General features: G+C 34.1%; 1 protein-coding gene across 14 annotated transcripts in view; it reads left to right on the top strand.

Annotated features, from left to right (window-relative positions):
• Positions 1–20,589, top strand: part of LOC101890302 (protein phosphatase 1 regulatory subunit 12A) — a 154,990-nt gene that overhangs the window by 45,620 nt on the left and 88,781 nt on the right. For 9 of the 14 annotated variants that reach the window (XM_059131303.1, XM_059131301.1, XM_059131299.1 and 6 more), the window contains exons 3-9: positions 10,973–11,085; positions 11,994–12,294; positions 14,148–14,404; positions 14,470–14,567; positions 16,899–17,057; positions 18,655–18,774; positions 18,845–18,959. In XM_059131303.1, coding sequence (XP_058987286.1) covers positions 10,973–11,085; positions 11,994–12,294; positions 14,148–14,404; positions 14,470–14,567; positions 16,899–17,057; positions 18,655–18,774; positions 18,845–18,959 — 1,163 coding nt within the window. The other 5 variants (XM_059131306.1, XM_059131300.1, XM_059131304.1 and 2 more) reach the window with 4 other exon arrangements.

Raw genomic sequence — 20,589 nt, 5'->3', positions numbered from 1 at the left:
GAGGTCATGTATCCATTTTGCAGAAAGCAACAACAGCAACAACAAAAATCCCATGTAGATATTCATGTTTCTGTTTCGGATTTGTTTAATTAATTAATTGGCAGTTGTCCAGATTTTTTTTTGTTTTTTTTTTTTTATTTTCTCTTTGGAAAAAGAACATCGTTTTTATTTGTGATAATTTTTCCTTATTGCTGCAACCCTTTGAGAACCAAAAAAGAAAAGGAACAATCATCTTGGATTGAAAGCAGTAAATTTGCCAATTAAAAATTAAGTTGAGGAAATAAACAGAAGGAGAGTTGTAAGTTCTTCCCAAAAAAAAAAAAAAAAAAAAAAAAAAAAATGAAATGAGATTTTTTTTATTTTTAAAATGAGGATTTTTTAAAAATTGTATAAAAATGTTTTTTGTCATAGAAGTTATTTTTAAAATAACTTCTGGGGAGAATATCCCAGATAAAGGAACTGATGAGGATTGGTGGCTCTTTCCGAAACCTAGGTATTCCCTGCCTTACCCCCTGGTAAACATTACCATCGTTCTCCACTAATAAACAAACGTTGTTTTTATAAAAACAACAATAAAGGGATAAAGTCTGACCATTTTGCAACAACAAAATTGTATAACCTTCTAACTCTTACCACGAATTGTGAATACTTTGTATCTATTCTTCGTTGAGTTTGAATTATCAAAAAATAGGAAAAATTTAAAAAAATCGATAGAAAAGCCTGAAGGTCATTTTTCAATATTTTTTGTCAATTTTAAATGGGTTAATATCCACACAATTGACTTACAATTACATATTGCTGTCCATATGTTCGATTTTTTGTTTCATTTTGGAAAATGTTCTATTTTTTTGATTGCCTTAATGAAAATGTTAATTTTGGCAACTGACTCTGTCAGTGCGAGTGATACAATTTTTATTTTTTTTCGAATATTTATTGATTATTGGAAATTTGCGTATTTATAGTAGTCATGTGTATTTCTGTATGTCGATCGGCAAGATCAAAGAGATTGTTTTTTGGATTTTCATTTTTCTTCTTCGAACTGAAGATGATTTTAAAGGCTCAATTAAGTTGTAGCTATACAGGGTGAGATAAAAAAAACTGCAACAAAGTCAAACGCCATAATTTTTACATTTTTTTTAATTTTATTAAATGATAGCAAAAAATGTCGGAAGTAGCATCAAATTGTAGAATAAGTTTAGATTTATTCGAATTCATCACCTTTGGCACGAATTATGGCCTTCAAATGGCCAATGCATCCGTCACACGCTGCCCAAATGTTGCTCTGCGGTATTTTGGCCCATTCCCGGCGAAGCGCTTGCTTGAGGTGATCGACCTTTGGTATTTTTTAGTGCCAACCTTGCCCACAATAGTCCAACGGTTTGGAATTCGGAGATTTTGGTGGTCATTGTGCGCTGGAAATGAAGCGATGAACCTCATATTGTAACCATTCTTGGGTGGCGCGTGCTAATTGCTAAGGTGCTGCGTCCTGTTGGAATGTCCGAAGTCTGCGGCCAACAAGTTTGCGTGCCCAAGGCTTTAATACACCTTCAAGAATATTTTCGCGATAATATTCAACATTTATCGATTAATACGAGCCGAGAGCGACCATCGGCTGTTATGGCAGCACACATCAAGTTTACATGCCCAAGGCTTCAATACACCCTCGAGAATATTTTCGCGATAATATTCGCCATTTGTTCTCATGCTATGGTCGAATAATACGAGCGGAGAGCGACCATCGGCAGTTATGGCGGTCCACACCAACACCATGGCCGGCGCTTGAGTTCTGGTGGCCAACCGAAGGTGCACATTTTCAGCTGACCTCTTTGGCAAGTAAACACTATAATTTTGTTTGTTTACAAACTGCTGGACAACGAATTTTTTCTCATCGGAGAAAACCAAATACGGCAGTTCACCACTTTCGGTCAAGCGAAGCAACTTTTTAGCTCTTTTGAGTCTATTTTCCTTCAGCTGCGATGTAAGTTCTTGCTCTTTTTGGAATTTCAATGACTTTACCCCGAACTCATTATTCGATATTTGCCGAATGGTATATTGCGATATGGTGAGCTCACAAGCCATTTTTCGACCACTGCGACGCGGGCTTCAATCAAGTCACTTCTTTAATTTTCGAACCATTTCTGCTGATGTTGCTGTTTTCTTCCGTCCACTTCCTTGACGTAACGGGCTACGCTACCAGTATCACTGTAACGAGCGATCGTACGAGACACAAAAGATTTATTCACATTTAAATGCAGGAGTGCTCTAACGATAACCCCCTTTGGTTTTCCAGCCAAATGTAAAGAAATCACTCTATCACGCTTAAATTCCATCATGAATAATTTTTTTTCTGGAAAATTCTCACCAAAATGCTTTTGTACGCTTGTAAACAATGTAATGAGCTGTCACTTGAATAATTTTAACAGCTGTCGGACGAGTGGCTTAGGAATGACAACAGTCTGAATTTGGTTGCAGTTTTTTCATCTCACCCGGTATATGATTTTAACTGCTCAATTAGTTTGTAGTTATAAATGAATATCATGTGGATGGACTTTTGCGGAAGTAAATATTTATTATTTTTTTCATAGAAAAAAACTGTTTGAGTTTCTAGTATCAGGTATCAAATTAATTTCTATGAAAAAAAATTTTCAGATCCACGTGAAGATGTTCTTGGAGATAGCAATATTATGTTTCCATAATATTACTATTTGCTTCCGAAGAAAAAAATCGATTCGGGAAACACAAAACCTTTTTGCAAACCAATGTTTGCTTACCATACAGAATATTATTTATAAATTATTATATCAATAAATATATAACAGTTTTTCACTTCAAAAAAGGAAAAAAAAAAAAAAAAAAAAAAAACCAATTACAAAATAAACAATTTAATCAGTCAAAATGGTAGAGATAAAACAAAACAAAAAAAAACCTAAATTTCAATATGAATGGCGATAACAAATGACTCTTGAAGAAGAAGATGGCTGTTGTTGTTGTTGATGGGCCACCGTTATCTATTGAAAATTCGTTAAGAATACACCTCCAAAAACACAAATATCCAAAAGCATATTCTTTTTGTTTAAACCCAACTAATGGGTATGACGGCCTAACAATGGTTTTACATAAAGAAATTCTATTTTTATTTTGTTATTTAAGCCTCAGAAAACAAGTTTTTCAAAAGACAACTACAATTCAATGGAGGCATTTTTTTAAATCCACGAGCTCAAAATATTTCACAAATATTTATAAAAAATAAAAACCGCAAGTGAGTTATTTAAAATATTCAAAAAAAAAAAAAAAAAAAAAAAAAAAAAAAAAAAAAAAAAAAAAAAACGAAAAAAATCCACTCCAAAAAATTTTTTTTGAGAATCCATGATCTTTTTTAAGAATATAAATATAGAAATAAATACACCAGCTCAATAGTGTTTATAGATTATTTAAAAAAAATCATAAAAATTTTCGAGTTCAAATAGAACATAAAAAATATTTTCTAAAAAAAATCCACAAGCTTAATGGTGGCTGGGATATATTGAAAAATGGGCGTGAGGTACCAGATGTATTCGAACGAAGTATTCCATTTCCATACTTCGTCTAATACAGATAAAAAAAATTGGTATGGACAAAATTACAAGAAAATCGGACATTTATAGTTGACTTGTTTCGTAAGTTATGACAGATAAACGTATTAAATATTGTGACTATATGTAGGTGAGGTACCAAGAGGTTCGCAGATATACAGGATGAGATGAAAAAACTGCATCCAACTTCAGACTGCTGTCATTTATAAGTCACTCGTCCGACAGATGTTAAAATTATTCCAGTGACAGCTCATTATATTGTTTACAAGCGTAAATAAGCATTTTGGTGAGAATTTTCCAACCACTACCAACGCTCGTTACCGTGATACTGGTAGCGTAGCCCGACGTCAAGGAAGTGGACAGAAGAAAACAGCAACATCAGCAGAAATGGTTCGAAAAGTAAAAAAAGCGACTTGATCGAAACCCGCGACTCAGTGGCCGAAAAATGGCTCATGTGCTGAACATATCGCAGAATTCCATTCGGCAAATATCGAAAAATGAGCTCGGGGTAAACCATTGAAATTCCAAAAAGTGCAAGAACTTACACCGTAACAGAAAGAAAATAGACTCAAAAGAGCTAATGAGTTGCTTCGCTTGGCCGAAAGTGGTGAACTGCCGAATTTGGTTTTCTCCGATGAGAAAACATACGTTGTCCAGCAGTTTGTAAACAAACAAAATGATCGTGTTTACTTGCCAAAGAGGTCAGGTGAAAATGTGCAACTTCGGTTGGACACCAGAACTCAAGCGCCGGCCATGGTGATGGTGTGGGCCGCCATAACACCCGATGGTCGCTCTCCGCTCGTATTAATCGACCTGGTATCAGAATAAATGCCGAATATTATCGCTAAAACTTTCTGAAGGGTGTATTAAAGCCTTGGGCACGCAGACCTTGGACATTCCAACAGGACTCAGCGCGCGCCACCCAAGAATGGTTACAAAATGAGATTCCTCGATTCATTTCCAGCGCACAATGGCCACCAAAATCTCTCTATTGTGTCTGGAGTATTTTGGAAAGCAAGGTTGGCACTAAAAAATACCAAAGTGTCGATCACCTCAAGCAAGCGCTTCGCCGAGAATGGGCCAAAATACCGCAGAGCAACATTCGGGTTTCATTGACCGTCTGAAGGCCATAATTCGTGCCAAATGTGACCAATTCGAAAAAATTTAAACTTATTGTAAAATTTGATGCTATTACCGACATGTTTTGCTTTCATTCAGTAAAATTTAAAAAATGTAAAAATTATGGCGTTTGACTTTGTTGCAGTTTTTTATCTCACCCTGTATATTCTTAATTAGCATAAAATGTTATGTCAATTTAGCGATGTCTGTGGAAATCACTCTGGCTTCTGAACGAAATGAAGTAAAATTTTGATAAAATTTTATTCAAATGTATATTATATCTGCAGGACTTTTGTTATTGAAAATGGGTCATGAAGGTCCATCGTTTCGGTATTTTAATGATTTTAGCGACATTATTTACCGGAATTGTTTCAAATTTGGTATTTGAAGTTCGTAATGGATACTACAGCCTATGACAGAAAATTGTCTGTGCAGGTCCTCGTTTTCGTATAGCCCTTAAATAACGGCACCTCCCGATATTCGGTATTTAATGATTTTGCGACATTATTCATCGGAATTGTTTCAAATTTGGTATTAGAAGTTCGTAATGGATACTACAGCCTATGACATCTGTCCAGGTCCGATCTCTACAGAGGCTAGAAACAATTTTTTTAAAAAGCTACGTGCTCGACAAGCATTTGAAAATAATTTGTAAAAAATCGACGAGTTTGGTAGAGGCTTAAAAATATTTTTTCAAATATTTATAAGCTTGCACAGATTTGAAAATAATGTGTTTAACATTTTTGAAAAATTCACGAAATTAAGATTTAAAATAGTCTCAAGCTCAACAACAGGTCTGAAAATATTCTTTTAAAATTGACAAGCTCAAGTTGTTTCTTTTTTGGTTCCAAAACTGCCGACGCTTTCCTCCTTGTGTGTTTTATTTTGAAACAATGTGAAATAATATATTTACATTAATTACGTTATTCGAACGACGGCAAAACTTTTTTTTATGATATGTGATATCAGACAATGTTTTCCCCTCACCTCCCCCACCCCTCCCCTTTGATTTCGCACCAATTGGAGAAAGAAGGTCTCCACCAAAACCGTGAGTAATACGCAGAGATAAAGAATCACTGCCTTTGGGGGTTGGGTGACGGTGGTGGCGATCGTATTTTTGTTGGGTTGGTAGGCAACCCAACCGCCGTTGGATGGATGATATCATCGAAAATTTTTTTGAGCGGAAACTTTAATTCTGAAGTGATGTATGTTATGTGTGCGATCGGTGAAGCCACAGGCCCAGCTGCTGCTGCAGCCGCTGGGTGGTGGTGAAAAACCACAGCTACAGCCAACAGCGGCAGCAGCAACTCGTGTTCCCTGCCACTCAGTCTGTTTTTTTCTGTGTCTGTCAGCTGAACAACAGCTCCACTTTCGGCCCAGCAGCCGCCATAAGGGGCAAATGCATTTTTTTGCTGTTTTGAATTTAGCGATCAAATTCTAAATAAGAAATATTTATAAATTTCCAATCCCCCCGACGATCCTCCCATTGCTGTCCCCATAGATTATTTTGTCGGCATTTGCCAGCTATATCGGGGTATTGTTTACATCGATCAGTTCGCGTTGTTGTTGTTATTTTTTGCACTTTATTATTATTACTATATTTTCCTATTCACCACTATTTTACACCCTATGCCACCAGGCCGGTCGAGCGAATAAGCGAGCAGTCAGCCGGACCGTCAGCGAGTCAAGCCTGTTGCTAAAACACCACCGCGTGTTATGTGGTTTTTTGGCATTGTTGCTGGCTGTTTGCCTGCCTGCCGCTGCTGGCCGGTTTGTTTTCATTCAAATGACGTCCATATACCTGTCAGCCAGCCACAAAAACAGTTCTGTGTTGGGGATGCAATTCGACGTTATACGCTTTGCTCTGTTGTTGTTGTTGTCGTTTTTGTTGTTACAAAATTGCCAATTGAAATGGAGTTTAGATAAGCGTTTTTTTTTCGTATTTGTTCTCCATCGATCGATCGATTGCAAGTAACTAAATGTTAGTTTGTCTATTTAAAGGGAAAGAGATTGGCGTTTTTATGACGTTATTTTGATATCGATGCAAAACAACAGCAACAACAACATCGTCGTCAAAAAGCGTGTTCCAGTTGAAGCGTCAATGAAAAATGATGAATTGTTTACGCCTTTGCTAAGGGCACGGTACTGATGATGATGACCATCATTGGTCCGATGATGGTAGTAAATGTCAAGGTTTCAAAGGTTTCAAATTAGAAAATATATAGGAAAACTACAAAAAAATGTTTTGCTATAAAGAGAAGATATTCCAAACTTCTTCTTCTTCTACAGACAGATGACCTAGTGAACGTCTTCTTCTAAAAATCCAAAGCCAGGATGTCTTTTAAAGGGTTTTTTAGACTTTTTAAGATATTTTATTATAGAAAACCTTATAATAATAATAATAATAATAATAATAATAATAATAATAATAATAATAATAATAATAATAATAATAATAATAATAATAATAATAATAATAATAATAATAATAATAATAATAATAATAATAATAATAATAATAATAATAATAATAATAATAATAATAATAATAATAATAATAATAATAATAATAATAATAATAATAATAATAATAATAATAATAATAATAATAATAATAATAATAACAACAACAACAACAACAACAACAACAACAACAACAACAACAACAACAACAACAACAATAATAATAATAATAATAATAATAATAATAATAATAATAATAATAATAATAATAATAATAATAATAATAATAATAATAATAATAATAATAATAATAATAATAATAATAATAATAATAATAATAATAATAATAATAATAATAACAATAATAATAATAATAATAATAATAATAATAATAATAATAATAATAATAATAATAATAACAACAACAACAACAACAACAACAACAACAACAACAACAACAACAACAACAACAACAACAATAATAATAATAATAATAATAATAATAATAATAATAATAATAATAATAATAATAATAATAACAACAACAACAACAAAATAATAATAATAATAATAATAATAATAATAATAATAACAACAACAACAAAATAATAATAATAATAATAATAATAATAATAATAATAATAATAATAATAATAATAACAATAATAATAATAATAATAATAATAATAATAATAATAATAATAATAATAATAATAATAATAATAATAATAATAACAATAATAATATAATAATAATAATAATAATAATAATAATAATAATAATAATAATAATAATAATAATAATAATAATAATAATAATAATAATAATAATAATAATAATAATAATAATAATATAATAATAATAATAATAATAATAATAATAATAATAATACTAATAATAATAATAATAATAATAATAATAATAATAATAATAATAATAATAATAATAATAATAATAATAATAATAATAATAATAATAATAATAATAATAATAATAATAATAATAATAATAATAATAATAATAATAAAATAATAATAATAATAATAATAATAATAATAATAATAATAATAATAATAATAATAATAATAATAATAATAATAATAATAATAATAATAATAATAATAATAATAATAATAATAATAATAATAATAATAATAATAATAATAATAATAATAATAATAATAATAATAATAATAATAATAATAATAATAATAATAATAATAATAATAATAATAATAATAATAATAATAATAAACGAGTGGGCCGATATACCCCACCTTCACAACAGATCTTGAATTAATAAAAATATTGGGATTTGGGAAATTTGAAGACAATCGACAAGACTTATTTCGCTTTTAATGAAGGATTTATGATGGGGGAGGTACAAGAAAAACTGGTCCGATATATTCCACTTTCACAGCTGATCTTGTGTTAGTTTAAATTTTGAGATGTGCCGAGCTTAAAATGGAATCGGATGTTCATTTGGGTTTTACGAACTTCATAGCTATTCAGTATTTTGAATCGTTGTGGGGGAAGTACCACATAGACTGGACTGATATCTGCCACCTTCACATCATATCTTGTGTTAATAAAAATATTGGGATTTGGGAAATTTTGGGAGAATGAGAGGCTTATTTCGCTTTTTATGATATACAGGGTGAGATAAAAACTGCAACAATGTCAAATCCTATAATTTTTACATTTTTAAATTTTATTGAATGAAACAAAAATGTGTCGGAAATAGCATTAAATTTTAGAATAAGTTTAGATTTGTTCGAATTGGTCACCTTTGGCACGAATTATGGCCAATGAAACCGTCACACGCTACCCGAATGTTGCTCTGCGGTATTTTGGCCCATTCCCGGCGAAGCGCATGCTTGAGGTGATCAACAGTTTGGTATTTTTAAGTGCCAACCTTGCTTTCCAAAAAACTGCCGACACAATAGTCCAACGGATTGGTATCCGGAGATTTTGGTGGCCATTGTGCGCCGGAAATGAAGCGAGGAACCTCATTTTGTAACCATTCTTGGGTGGCGCGTGCTAAGTGCGAAGGTGCTGAGTTCTGTTGAAATATCCAAGATCTGCGGCCAAAATGTTTACGGGCCCAAGTCATTAATACACCCTCCAGAATATTTTCGCTATAATATTCGGCATTTTTTCTGATGCCAAGGTCGATTAATACGAGCGGAGAGCGATCATCGGGTGTTATGGCGGCCTACACCATCACCATGGCCGGCGCTTGAGTTCTGGTGGCCAACCGAGGGTGCAAATTTTCAGCTGACATCTTTGGCAAGTAAACACGATTATTTTGTTTGTTTACAAACTGCTGGATAACGAATGTTTTCTCATCGGAGCGAACCAATTTCGACAGTTCACCACTTTCGGCTAAGCGTAGCAATTCTTTAGCTCTTTTGAGTCTACTTTTTTCTGTTGCGGAGTAAGTTCTTGCACTTTGGAATTTTGATGGCTTTACCCCGAGCTCATTTTTCAATATTTACCGAATAAAATATTGCCATATGTTCAGCTCACAAGCCATTTTTCGGCCACTGCGGCGAGGATTTCGATCAAGTCGCTTCTTTAATTTTCGAACCATTTCTGCTGATGTTGCTGTTTTCTTCCGTCCGCTTCCTTGACGGCGGGCTACACTATCATTATCACCGTAACGAGCGATGGTACGAGACACAAAAGACTTATTCACATTTAAATGCTGGAGTGCTCTGGCGATAGCCACTTGTGATTTTCCAGCCAAATATAAAGAAATCCCACTATCACGCTTGAATTCCATCACGAATAACTTTTTTTCTAGAAAATTCTCACCAAAATGCTTTTGTGCGCTTGAAAAAAATATAATGAGATGTCACTGGAATAATTTTCACAGCAGTCAGACGAGTGGCTTAGAAATCACAGCAGTGTAAAGATTGTTGCAGTTTTTTCATTTGGGAAATTTGAGGAGAATGGAAGGCTTATTTCACTTTTTTATGAAATATATAATTATTTAAAATTTTGACCCGTTGTGGGGGAGGTACCAGAGGGCGACATATTCCCTCCTCACGCCAGATCTTGTGTTAATGAAAATGTTGAGATGTGTAAAATTTGAAGACAATCGGACTCTTATTTCACATTTTACGTGGACAGACATGGTCAATTTTGGAAGTAAATTTACCTACTGAGGAAAATACACATGTGTTCAGATTTGTAATCTTTTATCACAATTGGTTCAAAAGATAGCGTGATTACAACAGACAGACACACACACAGATACGACACGGACATCGCTAAATCGATATAGAATTTTACGCTGATCAAGAATATATATACTTTATAGGGTCGAGGAATTCCAAACGGAATATCAAGGTTAATATACCCTTATTATAATATGGAGGGGCGTATAAAAATATTCACAAGAATGGATTTAAAAAATGCTCTCGCTTGGATTTAAAAATAATATTTTTGCGGGATTTAAAAAAACCTTAATCAAAAAAACCAAAATTTTCTCGATTGATTTACAAAAAGTAGGTTTTCCGGAGGCATCAGTCCACCTTTTCGGAATCGTTTGGCGATTGCAATTCGTTTGACTTTGCTAATAGCTAAGTAGCAAATCCGCTTACAATACATTGTTGCAGCGGTTCGAATTCAAAGGGAAGAAAAACAAAATGCTTAGAATTTTATGTAACTAAACACAACAACCTGCATATGATATTGTCTGTTGAAAAACAATTTTTTCTATTTAAATGTATTGAGATTTTCTTTGGCATTTGTTTGTTTTGAAAATATTAATTTCGTATTTCTTTTTTTCTCTTTTTCCGCTGTCATTGCAGGCCTGCATCGATGATAATCTAGAAATGGTCGAATTTCTGGTGGAACAAGGCGCCGATATAAACAGACAAGACAACGAAGGTTGGACACCCCTGCACGCCACAGCCTCATGCGGGTATGTATCACAAACACACACCAACACACACACACTCTGGTCCCACTATTCCATTCAAAATACATAAATATCGAAATATGTGCCAAACATTTGTTGTTCTGCTTCTTTTTTTCTTCTTCCTCTTCTTCTTTTCGTCTGTCGATTTTGCGGCTAAAACAAACAAATAAACGGATTACACGAAGAATAACGACAACAAATGTTTCCCCTATCCCCTCATCCGTAACAGCAAAAGTTCAGAACTTTAAACGAAATACCAAAAATTGCATAATTATGAATTATTTCACCATCAGATGTGTCTGTAACATTGCCATCAACGCTATCCCTTACAGCGGACATCATGGGATTAATGGGGTTCAAGAGAGAGATATATAGGGCAATTTGTAAATTTTCCATTATATTTTCATAAATTGGATCGAAAGTACCCCTTTTAGTAGCCATTTCCTAGAAAGATTCGTGTCAACACTACAAACGTTTTTTAGTCTTGCTAGCTATCCTAAAGATGGGGGGTTTTAAGCACTACAGGGGTATATCAGGTCCATTATGCCTGGAGTGCATAAGACAATTTCCCTACTAGTTTACTTTCGCAATTTACTAAAACCTAGAATCCATCTTCAGAAATCAAAACAATGCATCTCTAATTAAATCCATATAATTTATATACTGTAGAATTTTCCTATCCCAGAAAGACCATATATTTTCATTTCACAAAAAAAAAATCAAATTAAAAAAATTTCTAGGCAAAAAATATCGACTAAAGTGCTTTCAAAATTGTCAATAACTCCGAAAGCCATATTTTGATAATTATGTCAAAACTATTCTTCCATCTCATATCATTTCTACAAACTAAACTCCTCCCTTTCCCCTCCATTTATATAATTTATTAATTTTCCCCTTTTTTTCTCTTGCAGCTTTGTGAGCATAGCACGCTATTTGGTGGAGCATGGTGCCGATGTTGCTGCCGTCAATAGCGATGGTGATTTAGCCGTGGACTTGGCTGTCGACATCCAACATTTGCCCATGATTGATTTCATGCAAAAAATGGTGGCCGAACAACAAATTGATTGCGCCAAAGCCCGCCAAGCCGAACAACAACAAATGCTGGCCGATGCCAAAAAATGGCTGCGCAGCGATGCTGCCGAAATTGATAGACCACATCCGAAGACGGGTGCAACAGCGCTGCACGTTGCTGCAGCAAAGGGTTATACAAAGGTGCGGTGATTTTTTCTTTTTTTGGTTTCTAAATTGGATACAAAAATATAGAAGAGTTAATGACGTCCTAGTACTGGAGATCAGAAGGTCGGTCTCGTGATAGAGAAGAAATTATGGCTTTCCGACAAATCGACTTAAATAGAAGACCGGAATATCTTCTTTCAAACCCAATGGCTCGATTTCTCGTGAAAGGCTAGAAGATCATCTTCCTTAGAAGGCAGAAGGGTCCTTTTTTTATAGAAAACCACAAGGTATTTTATAGAAGTCAGAAAATCCGAAGGCAGGAAGACTGTCTTATTAAAATAACATCAGGACATCATCTTCAATAGAAGTTCGAAAAGTCTACTTCCGTCTGTCTTCTTCCATGAAAAAAGAAAATTTCTTTTTCGGAAAACCGGCACGTCGCCTACTTCCGAAGACAAGAAAAATATCGAAATATCTGTTTTTATAGAAGACTAAAGGTCTTCCGCATCAGAATACCAAACAAAAGGCCACGAGGCCTTCACTAGTTGACCAGAAGATCATGTTCCATTGAATATCAAGAACATCAATAGGTCTCTCAAAGAAGACCAAAAATTCATAGCAGTTCCGTCGTTCAGAAGATCAATTGTTCATTTTTCCAGAAAAAATGTTTCCATAGATGACCAGTAATTCTTCTTTAATAGAAGGCCAAAAAATATTCAAGAACAATATCGAAGATCTGTTTTTTTAGAAGACCAAAAGTCTTCCGCATTAGAATACTAAACAAAAGACCACTAGGCCTTCACTAGTTGATCAGAAGGTCGTGTTCCATTGAATATCAAGAACATCAAAAGATCTTTCAAAGGAGACCAGAAGTTCATCTTTCATACCAGTCCCGTAGGTCCTTTCGCATAGAAGAAGATCAATTGTTCATTTCTCAAAGCAGACCAGTAATTCTTCTTTAATAGAAGACCACAGAATATTCTTCCTTAGAAGATCAGATGGTCTTAGCTCAAAGAAGACCAGAAAATCTTCTTCTTCGGTAGAAGCCCTGAAGGTTTCTGCTTTCCCTCATTAAAGTCCAAAAGGTCAACTCTCAAAGAGGAATTGAGGGTCCTCTATCAAAGTAGACCAGGAAGTCTTATCTCCAACAAGACCAGAAGTTCTTCTCTTTTAACTAGAAGACCTTTTCCCAAAGAGGACTAAGAGTTCTTCTTTCTTAGAAGACCAAGTGTTCTCCTTTCATAGAAGACCGTAAGACATTCTTTAATAGAAGACCAGAAGGTCTTCTTCCTTAGAGGGGCTGAATGTCTTCTTTCATAGATGCTTAGGGGTTATTTCATGGAAGACCAGAAGATCCTTTTTATGGAAGTCGACAATGTTCTTTTTTTTTCAAAAAAGATAGAAAGTCTTCTTTCAAAGAAGACCACAAAGTTTTCTCTAATAGAAAACCAGAAGCTCTTCTCTAATAGAAGACCAGAAGGATGTATTTCATAGAAAATCAGAAATCTTTCTTTCATGAAAGTCATCTTCTTCATGTGGTCATCCTCTTTAGAGAACATTTCATTCTTTCATTTACTTCGATTAGAAGACCAGACTGCCTTCTTCTTTAAGAGAAGGCCAGAACGACTTCTTCTTGACAGAATATAAAAAAAGGTCTACTTTCAAAGAAGGTCAAAAGGGTTTCCCTCAAGGAAAAAGTAGAAGGTCTTCTCTCTAGAAGGCCAGAATTTAACTTTCCTTTCTTGTTTGACGTTTTTGTAGACACCTAGAATTTTCTTTCAATAGAAAAACTGGAAGAAATCTTCCCAATCTAAGACTTCTGAACTTCTGTGATCCATTATCTTCAATCTTAAAAATTAAAATTAAAATTTTCATATTTATAATTACAGGTTTTAAGTTTACTGCTCGCTGGACGTGCTAATGTTGATGCTCAAGACAACGATGGTTGGACACCATTGCATGCTGCCGCCCATTGGGGCCAAAAGGAGGCAGCCCAGATGCTGCTCGATGCCATGGCCGATATGGATGCCCATAATTATGCCGGTCAGACGTGTATCGATGTGGCCGATCGTAAAATGGTTAAATATTTGGAAGAATATCGAGCCAATAACAAACGTATTAAACGAAGGCCATCTAGTCAAATCAGGTAGGAAATTCGATAAAGAAACCCGATATTTACTAATTATTGGAATTCTTCTTTTAAATTTACAGTCGAATCTCAGATACAATTGAAAATCATATGGATAAGACACCACCCAAAATTATACGTGTTGAAGTTCGACCTGATAATAATAAGGACCATCCTAATGGTAAGTTTTTCCAAGGAGGGAAGTTTGGAGAACATTTTTTAGTGAGGACAATAAATATAATTGCAATTTTAATGATCCTAGAAATCTGCAGTTTATCATTAGAGATTGTGAAATTTCACTTATTATTCGATAATTATGTTAGAATAGTGTTCGGTTTCGAATATTTTAAGGTCACTTAGTCCCTAATCAAGTTGAGTTAATATAAGGTGTATGTATCAATAAATTACCTTGGTCATTTTTTTTTTGTAAACCAAATTCATTAGGACCTTCCGAAGAAAATTCCAAATTGTATAAATATATTTGTAAATCGCTCTATAAAAGCTTAGCAATGAATAAGAAGTATAGATTGTATCAGAGTGTAACGCATTCTTTTTAAATCTAGTCCATTACAGATTAATTATATGTATCTCCTTTTTGAATATTGAAAAAATTAATTTATTTTATTGGCAATACAGGGTGAGATAAGAAGAACTGCAAACGCCATAATTTTTACATTTTTTTCAATTTTTATTGAATTGGTCACCTTTGGCACGAATTATGGCCTTCAAACGGCCAAAGAAACCGTCACACGCTGCCCGAATGTTGCTTGCTATGCGGTATTTTGGCCCATTCCCGGCGAAGCGCTTGCTTGAGTTGATCACATTTTGGTATTTTTTAGTGCCAACCTTGCTTTCCAAAATACTCCAGACACAATAGTCCAACGGATTGGTATCCGGAGATTTTGGTGACCATTGTGCGCTGGAAATGAAGCGAGGAACCTCATTTTGTTACCATTCTTGGGTGGCGCGTGCTGTGTTCAACACACGAGCCATTTTTCGGCCACTGCGACGCGGGTCTCGATCAAGTCGCTGCCTTACTTTGCGAACCATTTCTGTTGATGTTGCTGTTTTCTTCCGTCCACATCAGTATCATTCATACCGATGCATTCGCGGATGCTATTAGCAGTTATCAAATTAGTGTCGTCCTCGGAGTCCACCCCCATCCATTGCAGCTGAAGAACGTCAGCTGCCTAGACAAACCAGGGTAGTTTTTGGCGCAATTACGTTCAGGATGGGGTAGTCGTCTCAATTCGTATTGGGCACGAATTGATGAAGATGTGCGTGAGGCCTGTCCGGCGTGTGATACAGGCCCGAACAATACGCTGCACCTCTTTAATTGCACAGCCAAACCTACCCAACTCACTTCAGAAGATCTATGGCTACAGCCCATTAAAGTAACCGAATGTCTAAACCTGGAGCTGGAACCAGATTAGCAGAACGCAATCACTTGCATGTACTACTGCTACAACAACAACCAGTATCACGGTAACGAGCGGAGTGCTCTAACGATAGCCATTTGTGGTATTTCAGCCAAATATAAAGAAATCACACTATCACATTCCATAACGAATAACTTTTTTCTGGAAAATTCTCACCAAAATATAATGAGCTCTCAGTGGAATAATTTTAAAAGCTGTCGGACGAGTGTCTTAGGAATGACAGAAGTCCTTGCAGATTTTTCATCTTACCCTGTATAATTTCTATATACATATTTCTATATATATATGCATAAACCGTATTTATGAAACCATGGTCGATAGGTAAATTTTTACTAAACCTTGGAAAATGAAGTGAGATCTATTAATCAACATATGTTCAGCTTATATTTATCCAAAAGAATAAGAAAAACAATTTCTAATTGCTGATTTATTATTTTATATTTTTGACTTCTCCAAAGTTTTAAGCCAATATTCAATAATTTTATTAATATTTTTTCTTTATTATTTTTCAATGTTTTGTATTTGTATATGTATGTGGGGGTATAAATTTATTATTGCCTTCCTGTGGGATACATATATGTGGAATGTTCTTATGATTTGTCGATATCTGTTTTATTTTGTCCTTTGCCGGCCTCTTCATTAGGGTCCCATGGCCGTTAATAAAAAATACATTTTCAATGTATTTCCATTTCATTTATGATTCCATTCGATACCATTTTAAGCATTTCTTCATTTGTTTTCCATAATTCATTATAAGTTTTTGTTTCTCTTACGATACGATGCGTGCGTCTCTCATGTCTACATCATTTCGATTATGGTCCATTATCAATGTCATCTTTATCACAATAATCAATTAAATTTCACATGTTTTCATTACGATTACATAATTTTCTCTATCTACATCATATTGATGTCTAAACTATAACTTGATGGATGATTTTGTTGTTCTCTCCACATTTCCTTTTGATTCTTGTGTCTACTTTCCCCTTTTTGTTTTTGTTATTTGTTTCTTGAAATTTGTATCGTTTTACTTTTTTGTGTTGTTGTAAATGCTGTCCACAACACATCTTTAGTTTCAACAAGTGCCGCTGCCTCAACATCCGGCTACAGTAGTAGTTGTAGTGGCAGCAGTGGTCTACCCACAAATTCGGAATCTGAAGAAACGGACTCTGATCTAACTGATTCGACAGAGAGTTCGCATTCGACGAGTGTTTCTGGGTCTAATGAAGAAGGTATCGTCGTGAAAAGTAATGTTTGTTTTTTCTTCTTAAGTTTTACTGCACGTTTTCCTTTTTTGGTATAAAAATAATTTCCAGGAAATGTTTCTCTTTTTTTGTAATTAATGACATTCTTGTGGTCTTTGATTTTAATTTGAATTTTTGATAATATTTACAGCTCTTCTTACATCTAATATCGGTGTTGTATTGTTCAAATGTTTTTATGTTTAAATTTTCATTGATTTATTATTGTTCAAGTGTTAGATTGGGCCTAGAATCTTTCAATGTGATTATGCGAGGATTTTTAAATTCGTACCGAAATACATCAGTCTGTAATAATTGTGAAAAATTGACAAGTTACCGCCACATATTTAGTCCTTTTTATACCCTCCACCATAGTATGGAGGTATATTAAGTTTGTCATTCCGTTTGTAGAACCTCGAAATATACATTTTAGACCCCACAAAGTATATATATTCTTTATCGGCATAAAATTCTATGTCGATTTAGTGATGTGCCTCCGTCTGTGGAAATCACTCTAGCTTCTGAAGGAAATGAAGTAGGAAGATGATATTTTACTCAAAAGTATATTATGTCTGCAGGGCTTTTGGTATTGAAAATGGCCGTTTTGGTATTGCCCCCATATAATGGTACCCCCCTATTTTCGGTATTTAGTAAATGTTTCAAATTTTGTATTTGAAGTTCGTAATGCATACTACAGCCTATAACAGAAAATTGTCTGTGTAGATCCAAGTTTTGGTATAGCCCCCATATAACGGTACCTCACTATTTTCGGTGCCTTGGCGATTTAAGCGACATTATTCACCGGAATTGTTTCAAATTTGGTGTTTGAAGTTCGTAACAGAAAAATGTCTGTGCAGGTCCGTATTTTGGTATGGCCCCCATATAACGGTACCTCCCTATTTTCGGTGTTTTGGCTATTTAAGCGATATTATTCACCGTGATTGTTTCAAATTTGGTATTTGAAGTTCGTAATGGATACTACAGCCTATGACAGAAAAATGTCTGTACAGGTTTACGTTTTGGTATAGCCCCCATATAATGTTACCTCCTTATATTCGGTATTTTGATGATTTTAGCTACATTATTCACCGATTTTTTTATTTCAAGTTTCGCATTTGAATATTTTAAATGGCTTATGACCAAAGTTGCCTGTGCAGGTTCACTTCGTCGTATAAACCCTAATATAATGGCTACATTCGGTGTTTTTAGGATTTAACAGAATTGTTAACGGATTTTATTTTTTGGACAATTGCTAAATTCGTTTCAAATTGTGGTGGAGGGTATTCAAAGTTCGACCCGGCCGAACTTACAGCTTTTTTACTTGTTTATGATATTCATCTGCAATTGTTTTCTTTATATATTATAAATGTACCAAAGTTTTGTTCCTCTTAACTTTTTTTTAATCAATTCTAAACTTCAAAAAAAAAAAAAAATAATAATATTTATGTTTTGTACTCTCATTGTAATTGTTTATGATCTATATTTTTTAATTAAAGTCTGCAATATATATTTATGTTAAAATTTTATTAAAAACATTATTAAAATTTATAAAAATGTATTTAACGTGTTTTATTTATCATTTATTTAGATGATAAAACATCTGTACAGAAAACAACAAACGAACAACCCGCCACAGAAGATGAGGCGCCATGGCGTCGTAATAATGTCGCCCGAGTGCGTACCAGCAACGACAGTCCAAGTAAAAATCGTAAGTTTAAACAAATACATCCAATTTCAATATCGTTTTATATTTAATCATTTTTGGTCTTTTGCCTTAGAAGTTCCTGATGTTATTGATGTTAACAAAACAACAACAGCAACACCAAATGCCGCCACAACAGAAACGACAGATGTCATACTTCGACGAACTCAAAGCTTTGAGAATGATGAAAAGTGAGTAAATTGTTTGAAATATTTGCCAAATTTTTGTTTTATTTATTTTTGTGTTATATTTATTATATAAATTTTGTTTTTTGTGTGTGCTTTAATTCCTTTTTTTTAAGAAAACAATTTGTAGTATTTAAATTAGTTTTTATTAAAAATTTCCGTAAAGTTATTTTTTAGCTGCTAGCTAGCTGCATACACCAAAAAAAACAACTGCTAGATTTTATCTATCTTAGTGATAACACGCTTTTTTAAAACGGGAATTTCTACTGCTTTATACATATGTATTTCTTATTTTGTTGCGGCTGCTGTTGTTGCTCGAGTTCTAGGAATGTTGAGTGCATTTTTCAAATGCCTTATTTTTGATCTTATCACATTCTTTGTTTTTAAATGTAGTACTTCTTGAGCCACTGGTATTAGATAATGTATTTTTAAAACCTATCATCTTGTTTGAAAAATAGTCGCCTGTTACATATATATGCAGAAATGGAGTTAAATTTAAATGTTGGCTGTGCTAAAAGAACCTGGGCAGGTAGAATTCTGTTTGCTACTGAACTTAGATCCGACTTTTTTGGAAACTCTAAAGGTGTGAGTAAATAAGCAGTTTGAACACTTTGTAAGACATATTTTTTGACATATCATAAATGAGCCGCACTCGAATTCTGTCGCCGTTTCCCATATAATTTGACGGTAGCCATGATGCCAAGCTGTTTATGTACACTCACCTCAAGCGTTTTTGAATTATTTATATTAGATTTCCTTAGCAAAAATAAGCTTTGCTGTGAAAAAGGTTTGGTAGTACAACTACTATTCGACTTGGTTTGTTCTGGGGTTAATTTGCACATGATTTATAGTAATTATTTTGAAATAAATACTACCTTCGAAACCACGGCCCTTGTTAATCATCCATACCACATATACCTGATGATCCACTTAACCAACGGCGAAAACGCGTCAAATTGCGGTGGCTGTGTGGTAGTGTCTCTCTGGCGTTCATTTTCACTACAGCTTCAGATCATTAAGCTCTTCTTAAAGAACAAACGAAGACAAGAAATACATATACTTGTTGGGCTTCAAACTGGTAAAGGGTAGTGGGCCAGGGCCAGGGTGTCTAAGAACTGAACTGACGAAAAAGCATAAGTGTGTGAAGGAATACAGGGTTAGATAAAAAAACTGCAACAAAGTCAAACGCCATAATTTTACATTTTTTTTAATTTTATTGAATGAAAGCAAAAAATGTTGGAAATAGCATCAAATTTTAGAAGTACTTTAGACTTGTTCGAATTGGTCAACTTTGGCACGAATTATGGCCTTCAAACGGCCAAAGAAACCGTTACACGCTGTCCGAATGTTGCTCTGCGGTATTTTTGTCCATTCCCGGCGAAGTGCATGCTTGAGGTGATCGACACTTTGGTGTTTTTTAGTGCCAACCTTGCATTCCAAAATACTCCAGACACAATAGTCCCACGGATTGGTATCCGGAGATTTTGGGGAGGAACCTTATTTTGTAACCATTCTTGAGTGGCGCGTGCTGAGTGCGATAGTGCTGAGTCCTGTTAGAATATCCAAGAGCTGCGGCCAAAATGTTTGAGTGCCCAAGACTTTAATACACCCTCTAGAATATTTCCGCTATAGTATC

The sequence above is a fragment of the Musca domestica genome, unplaced genomic scaffold, assembly GCF_030504385.1.
Source record: "Musca domestica strain aabys unplaced genomic scaffold, Musca_domestica.polishedcontigs.V.1.1 84, whole genome shotgun sequence".
NCBI lineage: Eukaryota > Metazoa > Arthropoda > Insecta > Diptera > Muscidae > Musca > Musca domestica.
The sequence above is the reverse complement of the archived record's forward strand: the minus strand, read 5'-3'. Positions and strand labels throughout refer to the sequence as shown.